Source organism: Anolis carolinensis, chromosome 1 (genome assembly GCF_035594765.1).
Source record: "Anolis carolinensis isolate JA03-04 chromosome 1, rAnoCar3.1.pri, whole genome shotgun sequence".
In the NCBI taxonomy this organism is placed as follows: domain Eukaryota; kingdom Metazoa; phylum Chordata; class Lepidosauria; order Squamata; family Dactyloidae; genus Anolis; species Anolis carolinensis.
In genome coordinates, this window is record NC_085841.1 from 343452590 (window position 1) to 343467015 (window position 14426).

Genomic DNA, 14426 nt, shown 5'->3' on the forward strand with positions numbered 1-14426 from the left:
GTGGCTGCTTGACATGATTCTTAAGTCCCCTCGGGGAGATATAGTGGGTCATAAATAAAGTATTGTTATTGTTATTATCAGTGGGTCCGTGATTCTGCTCTGGAATGCAGTCTGAATTCTAAAAGAGCTATCCAAAGTGCTGAAGCCTATGGCTCATTTGTTGCTACTCAGGGCCCTTCCACACAGCCATATAACCCAGAATATCAAGGCAGAAAATCCCACAGTATTTGCTAGGTTATCTGAGTCCACACTGCTGTATATTCCACTTCAAAGTAGATAATGTGGGATTTTATTCAACTGTGTGGAAGGTGCTTCAGACAAAAACCAGGACCAGATTCTCCACTATATTAGCATGGGGGTCACCAAATGCCACTGTTCCCATTCTTTTACCTGAGACCCTGCCCATCTCTGGAATGCAATCCCTTTCCCTGAACTTCTCTGAAACTGAATACCTTGAGCTCTCTGAGGTGCTGCACCATTGGATCAGAACACTGGTCTAAAACTGTGGAGAGCCTAATGCTCACTCAGCCATGGATAGTACTGATTCAATCAGTATCTTTTGGCGATTAACATTTGTGTGTGTATATGTGTGCGCGTGTGTGTAACCATTTGAGGAAGTGAGCATTTAGAAGGGGAGAAAGGAAACCATATCATACCATGCCATACTCTGTGGGGAAAATGCAAGATATGAATACAATTAATCAATATATAAGGAATTGCTGTATCCCAGCTCTTCTGTTATGTCATTTAAGGCAGAGTGAGGCCCCTTCCACACAGTTGAATAAAATCCCACATTTCCTGCTTTGAACTGGAATATATGGCAGTATGCACTCAAATAACCCAGTTCAAAGCAGATATCCTGGGATTTCCTGCTTTGATATTGAAGGGTCCTGGGAAATCTTTGCTCTTCCAAATACATTATATAATTGGTCCTCCATATCTGTGAGTTGAAATTCTGTGGATTTTATTAAAACGTTATATCCAGGAATCTCTAGATTGCTGCAGAATCGCACTAAAGGGCCTAGAGATTCTTACACAGAACCTTGCTTTTGGAATTAACAGGTCCTCCAGAATGACCAGTTTCTGGCAGATGACATAGGCTTGTGCTGGATAATCTAGATATTCTTCGAAGATTCCAGTTTTTTCCACTTTTGCAAGGGCCTACTCCCCTAACTCATGTTAAAGTGGAGGTTTTACTGTGTTTCATCTCCCAGAAGCCCAAATATGGAAAACAATAAGGAATGGTGGGAGCTGTAGTTAAAGCATTTGAAGGGTCAAATGTTCCCTGCCCTTGTTTCAAGAGACCCTTTACACAGCTGAAAGATGTTAATAATTTTAAAACATTTATTTCCACTTCATTGACCTATTGTTTCTGGCTGGCAGCTCGGTCTCAATCAGTCTGCTCAGTGCATTGTTTCCGTATTACCAGAGCCATCTCATCCCTAGCATAGTTTATTTTGAACTGCTGCCCCTCCCTACCAGAGAAATACCTTTGATATTCACATATTGCACGAATCACACTGTCAGAAAGAGGCTGCATGTCTTGTGAAAACCTGAACAACTCCTTAAGCTGAGTCTTCAGTCTTTCAGCTTTTGATTCCTCTGCTGGAAGGGCTCCCCTTGTTGCCTTAAACATAAAAATGGCATCATTATATACATATACGCATATATTTATTTAAACAGTTATCCTGTTGCATTATAGGCATATATGTCTGCCTATATCTGTTTGCTCACCTATTTTCCCCTCTGGATTTCATGCTACATTTGAGAAAGGCAATTTACTTCTTGCAAATTACTGTGCAATAGAACCTGTTCATTCAAATTATATGCCCAGTATATGATATGAACTTTATTTAATCAAATGTACATGTATTTACATAGTATTATTATGAGCTGTCCCAATTCTAACTTAATGCTACTGGTTTTAATTTCTGACATTTTTATCTTATCTAGGCATTTATAGCCCATTCTTCTTCTATGATAAAAATCAAATTCAAGGTAGCTTATAAACAAAAGTACAAAAAGCAACAAACATAAAAACATATTAAAAAGCAGGAAAAAAGTGTACTGAAAAATTAAATGCAACAGAAAATTAAAAACATTTCAAATGCTCATTTAAAACACACACACATAGATAATATAGCTGTAAAAATCGATTGAAAAGCAAGCCAAGAATGTACTGATCAAACTCAAATATCTAAGAAAAAACTCAACAGAAATGGAAAAGCACAAGACCAGCCTATTGAGAAAAGAATAAGACCAGACCATTTTCAATGGCTACAAAATGACATGTGTGTGTGTAGGTTAGAGCAGCACAGGAAAGGGCAAGTCTGACTGACACCTTGAATTCAAGAATTTTACCCTGTTATAATTTGATATCTGTATACCTATAAAGTATCTATATACCAATGAAACTCTCCATGTGTATGTGTGTGTGTATATCTCTCTATTATATTTCCAAAACAATGAAACCTAGACAGAGTCCTAGGTTTCAGTAGCAGTCTTGGAGGACCCTGATAGTGTACATTGTGGTTTTATTTTGGTTTTTCTTTTTAAAATAACATCAATTAGATAACATCTCTTGACAGCCTGGAGTACCACATTGAGTTATTGGGCAGCAAAGACCTACCTCCTTAAAAGTAAAACCTTTGTGGTTTGATCTAAATGCTTCCACTTTATTTTCAATACAACATCAGAGGACCAGATGATATAAATGTCTAACCATTAGCACATCTTTACTGACTGTCCACATCTAACCAACTTTCTTTGCGCTCCATCTGTTCCAGAAACAGAAACACTTACCTTACATTTTCTCCAGAGAGCAATTAAGTCATCTTCGCTTCTTGCGCCATCATTGGGCTCTAAGGTGCTTCCCAGCCTCTGCAGGCTTTTACGAAACTCCTGGACTTCAGCTTCCAGCAACCTGGCCTGTGTGTGATAGGCATTTTCCGACTTAAGGCTTTTTAGCAATCTCTCCTCTTCCTCAGCGCCCACCACTTTCAGCTTTTCGAGGGCTTTTTTCAGATCTTCCAAGTCAGTCTTTATCTTCTCTGCTCCCAGTGGGGAGGTGTTTTGCATCACCCCAACAGACTGAGCCTCAAGATACCTCAGTTTCTTTTCCCCACTCTTTACGTCTTTGGCAATATCCTACAAGAGGAAAAGATCCAGAGTGAATGGGTTTCTAGTCCTGCAGAATCTCCTAGAACCTTTTCTTAGGGATGTAACTCTTTGTTAATGATTTTTCCCAAGGGAAGCAATAACTAACCTTTTTATTAGTAAAGGTAAAGGTTTTCCCCTGACATTAAGTCCAGTCATGTCCGACTCTGGAGGTTGGTGCTCATTTCCATTTCTAAGCCAAAGAGCCAGCGTTGTCTGTAGACATCTCTAAGATCATGTGGTCGGCATGACTGCATGGAGCACCATTACATTCTCGCCAGAGCAATACCTATTGATCTACTCACATTTACATGTTTTGGAACTGCTAGATTGGCAGAAGCTGGGGCTAACAGCGGGTGCTCACTCCCTCCAGATTCTAACCTGCGACCTTTCGGTCCACAAGTTCAGCAGCTCATCGCTTTAACACGCTGAGCCACTGAGGGCTCCTCAACCTTTTTATTGCTGTTAGAAAATATTCACCACTAATGCAATTTTCAAGACCACAATGTGAGCATCCATACACTTTGGTATCCACAGAAGAGCTTATCCCATTGTATTCATAATTTGGAACTTATTTCATGCAAATTTGCATGCTGCATTTATTAACAGAAACATGAATTTTTTCTGCACAGGTAACAGCATTTTCTATAGAAGACAGTATTTCTGTGCACTGCAGTAGTGGACATAGCAGGATCAGAAAAATGTCCCTGGATCCATCCCATATAGTTGGTAAGAAGAAACTATGTGCCTTCTTCTATGCCAATCTACCTAACCTTCTCTCTGACAGTAGAGCACATTTATGTTCAAATAGGGTATGGGGTAAAGGTAAAGATTTTCCCTTGACATTAAGTCTAGTTGTGTCTAAGGGAACCGGTGGTTGGTGCTCATTTCCATTTCTAAGTTGAAGAGCCGGTGTTGTCCATAGACACCTCCAAGGTCATTTTGCTGGTATCTACTGATCTACTCAGATTTGAATTTTTTTGAACTGCTAGGTGGGTAGAAGCTGGGGCTGATAGCGGGAGCTTACCCCGCTCCCCGAATTTGAACAACCAACTTTTCGGTCCACAAGTTCAACAGCTCAGTGGTTTAATCTGCTGCACCATCAGGGGCTCCCTTCAAATAGGGTATATATGTATGAAATTCAGTACACAATGTGCAGTTCCTTTTAGAAAATTCCAGGAGCCAATTATGTAATTTGGGTATGCATGCATTTCACATGAATGGAGCATTTAGCATTAGAGACAGGGAAAATCTGGCACATGCATGATGGGGGAGGAAGGTGATCCTTGTCTAGAGGCAGAAATCATCCTATCTGTCCAATGGTCTATTGACAAATTTCCCCAGACTCTTGGATATCCCTGAACTGCATGCAGCTTGTACCTTTCATATTCCACCCATTGGCTCTTTTAGAGCATGCACAGATGTGCCTTTGTGTGGAATATGAAAGATAAGCAAAGCTTTTTCAACAAAGCTTCTTGCTCTCAGTAGCAAACAACAAGCAAGTACCTGCAAGGCCTTAATTCTATTTTCTGCCGGCAATTTTGCTTCTTGGCTAAGGCAGCCGTTTAATCTTTCTGTCACCTGGGTCAGCCACAAATGAAACTGGTCGATGTTGCTCTTATATCGCTCGTGTTCTTTTGTTATCTTTTCTAGCAGTCCCACTCTTCTCTGTGACAAAAGAGACATCAGAAACAGGGAGAGGGAGAGTTATCTTTTGGCTCATATTTTATTTTAAAAACACCCAGAACACAAAGAACCTAGTCTCCTGTTTTTCCCCCCTACTGTCTCCTCAGTTACTTGCCTCTTTTTAGGAATTCAAAACAATTTTCCTCCAGTTGGAGAACAAAGAAATACATTCCAGCCATGCCTGTGCTGCAATTATTTAGTTTTTTATAAAACAAATACAATATCTCATGAGTGTATATGGTCTCAGCCTTTTGATATTTTTAAAAGAAAGAGAAAAGAATGATATGCCTACATCTCTGCAAATTATTGATACCGAAATTATAATTGTATGCCAAAGAAACCAAAATGTATGTGTTTTGTTGTTGTCATTGTGTGCCTTCAAATTGTTTCTGGTGTATGGCAACCATGAGGTGAACCTGTCACTGGGTTTTCTTGCCAATATTTGTGCAGAGTGCAAGGCAGAGGTTGATATATCTCAGGATTTAATGACAGTCCTCAATCAGAAAAAAACTCAGCCTGTGCTGGTCTAAAATAGACAGGGAGCATATCCCAAATTGGCCAATTGCATATCCAGAAGCTTCCAGAGACACGCCTTGCCATTCTGAATTGAAAAGAGAACAGGAGTTGAAAAGTTTGGAGGGAATGAATGCTTCAAAAGCAGTTTTGGTGGCTGTAATTTAATTGCTCTTGTCACACACCCAAATTCCTTAACATTGCATGATCAGGCATAGTTTTTCCCATTCACATTTTGTTCCTTCTTGGCCTCAGTTAAGGTTATATGAACTAAAATCATTTTGACACAATGAACAGCAAACAGCAGTCATTCTCTCCCACTAATCAAAACTGAACAAGTATCAAACTGCCACAGTTCTTCCTGCTAAAGCCAAAAAGACAGGATGTCCCTGGTGATTATTTATATTACTTCAAGAGTTGCTTGCCAATAAGCCTTTTAGACTAGGTTCGGCTCAAAACAGAGAATGGAAAATAAATGGAAAGCAAATCAGTGACAAAAATGTTTTAGAAGGTCTATTCTGAAAAAAAAAGTTAAGTTATGTATGTATGGGTTCATGTCTTTGACTTACGCAGTGACATCCTGGCTAAGTAAGAACTTTGAGGTACTGAGTGTAGAAGACAAAGATAGAATTTAATGGTTATGAAATGCATGTGACTTCATACCCTCCAACTGACTGATGGCAACTCTATGAATTTCATTGGGTTTTCTTAGCAAGAAATGTCAGAGGTTTGTTCAGTTCCTTCTTCTACAGCACAATATATGCTTTAGCCATCACCCAGCCAAGTACCAGCCAGGATGACCCTGCTTAGCTTTCATGATCAGACAGCATCTGGCCTCTTTAGGGCAGCGGTGTCAAACTCATTTTCACCGAGGGCCACATCAGCCTTATGGTTGCCTTCAAATAGCCATTTGAAATTTAAAGACAAATTAAAGACAAGCACTAGCTACATTCTCTGTGTCTGCTGCATTTGAAACACAGAGGATGCAGCCAGCACTGGGGATGATAGAAATTGCAACCCAACAGCACTGATGCTCTGGAGACTAGTTCGCAGAGCCATGCATTCAAATTGCAGGAAAAATTATTCCACCTGAATATTAGGAACAACTTTCTGGCAGAGCTGTTCAGCAGTGGAATATGCTGCCTCAGATTCTGTTGGAGCCTTATTCTCTGGAGGCCTTTCAGCAGAGAATGGATGGCCATCTGTTCAGAGAGATTGGATTGTGCCTTCCTGCCTGGCAGAAGGTGATTGGACTGGGTAGCCCTTGGGGCCTCTTCCACCTCTAGAATTCTCTGTGGCTCTGAGGGTGGGAAAAGGCTAAAGGACATATTAAGTCATCCATCATATCCACAACCCTTGTATCTAAATCCAAACTTCACTCTTCTGACTAAACAGAACAGACGTCTGCCTCCCAAATGTGACTGTATCACAAATCCCATCCGCTCTATTCATTTTTTAATGATGTAGTAGTCCAGCATCTTGAGAGGTAATCTTTACTCACTGTTAGAATAAAGCTAATTGATGAACAGTTAACCTCCTTGAACATTTTGTGACTCTAACATGGACAATAGGAATTAATAGGACATCAAATTCATATATGAGGGATGCAATTTGCTCAAATCTGCAAATTATCCCAACTACTGTATATCATTTACAATAATAAATAATAATTAATATATTGTATATGCATGCAATATTGATAATAATATTATAATGTAATACAATATAATAATATTAATTATATATTATTTACTACATGTAATATTACTGGTAATATTACAGTATAGTGGTGTGGTGCAATATGCTGGTATATAGTGCTAGTGTTGTGCTGTGCTAGTGATATAATACACTGTATGCAAATATTATTTGTAAGCCGCTCTGAGTCCCCTTCAGGGTGAGAAGAGCGGGGTATAAATGTAGTAAATAAATAAATACTGTGGAGCATACAGTCCCTGTGCGCTACACCACATCCAGCCACGAGAGGGGGTGGCAAGCACATATCCTAGTATGCATGTGTACCTTTTCCTTGCTTCAAATTTGGCAGTTTGTTTACATGCACCTGGACCTCATGGACCAAATAAATTGAGGTGGTGGGCTGGATTAGGCTCACGGGTCTTGCATTTGACACATGTGCTTTAGGGTGTGGTGTAGCAGGCTGGCAAAGGCAGACTCTACATACAGTATAAAAGTAAGGGCTTGTTTACGTTAACCAAGAAATCTGGAACTCATCTTGAATTATTGCTGCCTGTCTCCATGATGCACAGGGGCATTATATGCCTATCCCAGGTTTTCTGTCTTCAGCTCGACTTTAGGCACAATTGAGGATGCTCTTTGCAGGAAACTCCAGTTTCCTGGGGCTTTGTGGCAGTCTGGACAGCTGGATCAGATCTGTTTTGGCTGGCTCCCCTGTTTTGACCAGTACCGATGTCACCACCCTTTCCCTAGGCCAGTGGTGGTGAACCTATGGCACACATGTCAGAAGGAGCATGCAGCGCCCAATTCAGTACATACCTACTAGATATGGGGCTGCTCTGGGGCACATATACACAGGGATAACCATCCTAGTGTATACATAGCCTAAGATCCCAAAGCCATCCAATGAAATAGGAAAAATCATCAAATAAGTTTAGGAAATACCAGAACTCTGTACTTCTGGCCCAAAAGAGGTTCCTCTGCTCTCGGCTTCTCAGTTTTGCCACACTACTCACAAGAAGACTTCCATTCCCCAGGCAGGTGAAGGTTGCCATGGGAAAGAGCATTATGAAGCAGAGGACTCTCAAGATCAGAGACAATTGCTACTGCAAGAGTGATTTTTTTTTCAATTTGGAGGCTTAAGAGAGGTTGGATGGCCATTTGTCAGAATTGGTTGTGTATTCCTGCCTGACAGAGTTGTCATCCTGTCATCTTTTCCAACTCTATAATTTGCATTGACCCTTCACCCCCATCCTGCAACTTGTACTTTTACCATTTTTTAACTACATAATTTGTTCCTCTCACCTGCGCTTCATTCTTGACCTCTTCATATTCTTCCTTCATTTTCTTCTGGATATCTTCATCCACACTTGGATCTCCAATCCGGTTATACAGGGAATTGGCCTCCTCTAGTAGCCGTTCTAGCAGAGCTGCCTGATTTACCACGTCGTTCAGCAGGACTTGAGCATGGCTGAGCTGCCACTGCTTCTCCTTGAAACCAAGCTGTAGTTCTATGTCTGGCTCCAAGGTCACCTTCATGTTGTGAATCCACACATAGAATTCATCCTGGGCCTTCAAGTATTCGCTCCAGTGCAACCAAACCCATTCAATACGACTATCATGGGAAAGAAAGATAGCTTAATGTGTTAAGTGACACTTCCCAACGGAATCCTAATGCATGAAAAATCAATTATGGGAACACAGACCCTCTTCCAAACCAATTTTGATGCTCTGAAGTCACTTGCAAACATCTCCTGCTTCTGTGCTAGTGAGGCTGTTATGGATAGTTTTCCTACATTAATTAATTTTGAAAGATCTCTGATCACATTTCTCTCTCTCTCTCTCTTTTGCTTTTGCACATGACAATTATCTACTTTTTCTTCGTTGGTGGCAACTCTTAGTTTGTAATTTTGTATCAAATTATAAACTATGGTTGTAAGCCAGGATGAAAACAAATATTATTCCTGGCATGCATTTCCCTAGCAAAATCAATATAGATCTACTTCACTACTTACATAAGAGAAAATGCCTAAGAGAGGATAGAAGAAATCTAGGAAAATATCTCCATTTGCTGTTCAAAATCCAGAAAAACACTATGTTGTTAAGCAGCTAACCTAGAATCATAGTTGAAGTATCTAATTATATGTTTTAGTCAAAACAGATACAGGAAATGATCCTAATAACATTTGTTTTGGTGTTATGTCTTTGTTATCCTTCTGAATCAACACGTATGGAGGCCTTGTTCCTGGTTTAACAGAGAAGTTTAACAGAGAAGGCTCATGAATTGAATGTGAGGAAGCTGAAAATAGCTCTCTTTATCTGGTGTGGTTGGGCTAGCTGCACGAGTCTTAACAAGACTATCTCATTCCCTCTTCTTGTGCTCTTCCTATTTGTTAACCGAGCACAAAGATTGTCTTGTATTTGTTATCTGAAACACATTATCATATCTAGAACTCATACATTTAGCTTTCCCATTGCAAGCTGGGACACTGTAAGCACACTACAATAACAGATTCTCTGATGGCACAACTTATAAACTGAGGAATCAATAATGAGGTATATATTATGTAACTCTTGATAGAGTTATATTTTCTGTATGGTATACACAGGTTCTGTAAAATGGTCTTTGTAGAATCTGGGGTGTATCCACATTGCATAGTTACTCTTTGATAGCACTTCAACTGCTACCTGTCCACCCATGGAATACTAAGAGCCATAGTCCAGACAGTAGAGTATTTAAGAATTATCTGCTAGTAAGTTCTATTGATATAAATCAGGGGACTGGACTACAGCTTGCCAGTAGAAAATTCCAAGTACCTAACCAAATATAAACCCAAGGATTCCTTGGGACAGACCCATGGCAGTTAAAGTATGGTAGAGTCTCGCTTATCCAATCTTTACTCATCCAATGTTCTGTATTATCCAATGCAGTTTGCCTTCTACCCGGATCCACAGCTGTTTCTCTAGGCAGCAATGCGCAGCGGGGCAACATGCCCAACAACAACACAAGTAAAATAATGTAATCTGATGTTTAAAAGGCTTTTCCTTAATCCTTCTTTATTATCCAACATTTTTGCTTATCCAACATTCTGCCGGCCCATTTATGTTAGATAAGAGAGACTCTACTGTAGTAGTAAACTGCTGTAATTGGGCATTGTAGATACACCCCAGATCTTGCTGTAGTCAAATAGTTATCCTGGCTCTGTACAGTACAATAAAATACAAGACTGTCAGGATTCATTGTCTCTGAAATATAGGCCCTGTCACCACTGCCCTCCCACATCTGCCAGCACAAGATACTTGAGGTGACGCTTCCCTCTACTTGGCAATAGGGCTGGGCATGGGAAAGTTTGGAAAAACTGTCAGAAAAAAGCATAAAATCATCTGCCAGTTTGAGGTTGACCAGGTAGCTAAGGCTAGCAGCACATGGCAATTGTACCTGTGACAATGTGTAATGTATATGGCTGTTTCTTCCCACATAGCTTTAATATCCTTCAGTTTGAATAATATATCATGTTTTTTCTCTTCACTGGTGCACTGCAGGAGAGCATTAGCCTTCATTAGAACCAAATCCATTTTCAATTGGCCTTCCGGTTTCAACGCATGGATTTTCTGTTAGGAAGAATATACAGTAAAATTAATCCATAAAATTATTTCTAAAAGGAAGCTTACAACAAAAAACCCTGTACTTTTAGAAATAAGTTACTAAAAAAAGGGCAATCATGATGTTAGTGGTCTGAGTATTTTACTGCGAATTCAGAAGACTAGAGTTTCAATCTTCTTTCCATCAAGGAAAGTCCTTGATTGGCAAGTCCAACTCTCTCAGCTTCAGAGAAAGGCAATAGCACTTGGGGCTGCCTTAAAGATGGCCTAGAAATTACAACTGGTGTACCATGAAGTGAAAAGAAGAATAAGAACTAGAGTTATACCCATTCTGCAAAGGCAACATTTTCTTTCTTGATTCAATTTGAAGAGTTGGCATTAACCTCAAAAGGCCACAAATACTTTAGGACCAAACTGTTTGAAAGACAACCACTATATGAAGAATCAGTTTTGTCCCTGGTCCTGCCCTCTGGTTCACAAGGAAGAGTCATAAGATTTATGAGTACAAGGAACAATGTCTTTTCTGTCATGGCACAATACCTTTAAAATGCCATCTTCCAGGAAGTACATAGGAAAAAATGTAAAGGCCAATTTCTTCCAGTACGTACTTGCCCCATGTCTAAGGATTTATCGATTTCTGCTATTTTTATTATGAAATCAATAAAAATGCTATTTTTCATTTCTTCTGTAATTGAATATTGTTTCCTTGGTTCAGTTATGCATTTTTAATTATTTATTAATGGCAACTGCTTTGAAGGCTATAAATCTAATAAAAATAACAAGGAGGGATTCAATTTAAAATAAATACATACATATTCTAGGTGAGTGGAAATTATAATACAACAAAGAACCACAGAACTTCAGGCATAGAGAGCCAATTGCAATTGCCTTGACCTAGTGATTATTATGACTCTGGAGACCACCCACTCAGCCAATGGGTGACCCAGAAAACCCTATAATAGATTTGCCTCTAGTTCACTGTAAATTGGAAATGCAGTGAAGGCATACAACAATGAAGTGATTGCCATCTAATTTCAAAACTACATTTGAATATGCCAATCTACAAATCCAGGTGTACAAAAAAGTGAAATGATCTGGGGGGCAAAACCACAGGTTATTGTCTCCAGTGCAGGGGAACTCGTGAAGTAGATTCTTATCCAGAAGCATGAAAAATAGGAAGATATGAATAGTTTTAAAAGCATTGCTACTACACAGCCAAAGAAACTAAGCACTCTTGGGCTTCACAAGCCACCGGGGCAGAGAGTTGATCTAATGATATCTGATAGATGTGGTGATGGCCACTTAACTGGACTGCTTTAGGAAAGGACTGAACTAATTCACGGAAATCAGGCTCATTGTGTCGCCTATTATAGACGATCTGGTTTTTTTTCCAGGACACCACAGTGAACACCAATTGCTGAAATGAGTTGCATAGATATCCTATCTGTGACCCATGAGAGGCTTCTGGTTGGTCACTCTATGTGATGACTCATGGGCCTTGTAGTCCTGTTCCTAGTACTATTGTGGCAGACAAAGAGGAAAACATGGGGTTTTCGCTGGTTCAGCAAGAGCCGGAGTCTCTTCACCTGCAGGATGTTGATGTTTGCCCTCAAGAATTCAGCCAAACAGGCCTTGGGCAGAACTCCCCTCCGTTTCCCAGGAGGGAAAATTATTCTAAAGACAGGGGAGTCAGGGAGGCTAATCGGAGAAGCCTGAGAATCGCTGCCAAACAAATGGCTGATTAGGTCTGCTTCCCTTGGGAAATTCTAAGGAGTCATGCATCTGGACAGAGTTGGGTTTCGCTTCTCGTTCTCTAGGGAAAGAGTTCTGTTGGCGGGAAAACGAGACCCAATATAGGTGTTTGGCGTGAGGGATTCTTTGCGGAGTCAATTGATCAGCTTGAGGAGAGAGATCGTGTGTGGACTTTGTAATCCCAGTTCCTTGCTTCCCGGATCAAGCTTCAAGCCTTGCCCTGTCTCACGGTTTTACCACGGACTCTGTTCATGCTTCATGTTCGTCTTGTCTCCAGTCACGGATCTAGTCAAGAATCAAGTTTATTTCCAGCCTTGTTGTCAAGCTTCATTGGACTCTAAGACTCTGTTATTTCCCCACACTATTGCTTGGCAAAGTGTGTGTTTCGGTCAAGTGGATTAAAACTTTGAACTCTAATATCTTATATTGGACAATACATTTCTGGACTATATTTGACCTCATCTGAAAGGTCTGCTTCTGAACTATATTCTTCACTTGTTTTCATTGATTTTATATATTTCTTTAATAAAGATATTAGATAGAGACTGGCCTCTGTGTAAGGTTATTGGTGCTCTGCAGCCAGGGACCTGATACTCTAACAACACAATGTTGGATTAGATAAGCCTCCAAACTGATACTGCAGGGCTCTTGAGTTAACGTGTTGCTTATTGCTCTCACTTTACCCCATGATCATTGATCCTCACTCTCTCCTCACCTTCCTTTTTTTAACAAAGAGACATTTCAAACATATTTTCAAAGTACTCCAGGACTGGATGTAGAAGGCTGTTTTTACAATGCCAAAGTTTACTAAATGCATGTAGTTCAAAGCTTGGTTTTGGTACAAACCAAATGTTCTTCCTAATGTTCAGGTGGAATCTCCTTTCAAGTAGATTAAAGCCACTACACCAATGTCTCCTCTTAGCTTTCTCTTCTGCAGGCTAAACATGCCCAGCTCTTTAAGTCGCTCTTCATAGGGCTTGTTCCCAGACCCTTGATCATTTTAGTCGCCTTCCTCTGGACACTTTCCAGCTTGTCAACGTCTCCCTTCAACTGCAGTGCCCAGAATTGGACACAGTATTCCAGGTGTGGTCTGACCAAGGCAGAATAGAGGGGTAGCATGACTTCTCTGGATCTAGACACTATATACTATACAATCCCATTGCCTTTTTTTTTTGCCACCGCATTGCATTGTTGGCTCATGTTTAACTTGTTGTCCACAAGATCTTTTTCACATGTACTGCTGTTGAGCCAGGTGTTCTTCATTTTGTATCTTTGCATGTCATTTTAATGCCTAAGTGGAGTATCTTGCATTTGTCCCTGTTGAACTTCATTTTGTTGGTTTTGGCCCATCTCTCTAATCTGTTAAGATCGTTTTGAATTCTGCTCCTGTCTTCTGGAGTATTAGCTATCCCTCCCAATTTGGTGTCGTCTGCAAACTTGATGATCATGCCTTCTAGCCTTTCATCTAAGTCAGTGGTTCTCAATCACTAGTTGGGCCAGTTTGAACCTGGCATGTGCGACATCGCCTTTATCTTGCTCACTCACCATGCCTCCTCCTGCACAGCCATTCACTCGCTCGCATGCTCCTTGCTTGCCCCCGCCCCTCGCACACCCACCAGCTCAACGCCTCCTACTTGCTTGTGTGCCCCTCCCCCGAGTACCTGTCCCCCCATGAGTCCCCCCCCCCCCAGGTTTGGTCACTAGATCTCTAAAGTTTCCCTATCATTGGACTAGATGAATCTTTGGTCTGATCCAGCAAGGATGTTCTTACATTCAAGCTTCTTTTTATGAAAACTATACTTTGTTATATTAATGGAATCAAGCAAAGCATGTACAATGAATAATAACTAGCACAGAGGCAAATTATAGTACAGTCCCCAAGTTACAAACAAGATAGGTTCTATATATATATATATATATATATATATATATATATATATCGCTTTGGATATCATAAGGAAGAGTGAACACCCCCGGTGTGTTTGTTTTGCTGTCTGTGCCCCTGTTCAGAAGATTTCACCTCA

At 40.4% G+C, this 14426-nt stretch overlaps 1 protein-coding gene across 6 annotated transcripts in view; it reads right to left on the bottom strand.

Annotated features, from left to right (window-relative positions):
- syne3 (spectrin repeat containing nuclear envelope family member 3) overlaps window positions 1-14426 on the bottom strand; it is a 103560-nt gene that overhangs the window by 48848 nt on the left and 40286 nt on the right. For all 6 annotated transcript variants that reach the window (XM_062968445.1, XM_062968440.1, XM_062968443.1 and 3 more), the window contains 5 exons: window positions 10487-10659; window positions 8353-8662; window positions 4663-4824; window positions 2803-3147; window positions 1491-1627 (listed from right to left, as the gene is read on the bottom strand). In XM_062968445.1, coding sequence (XP_062824515.1) covers window positions 1491-1627; window positions 2803-3147; window positions 4663-4824; window positions 8353-8662; window positions 10487-10659 — 1127 coding nt within the window. The remainder of the gene's footprint in view (window positions 1-1490; window positions 1628-2802; window positions 3148-4662; window positions 4825-8352; window positions 8663-10486; window positions 10660-14426) is intronic.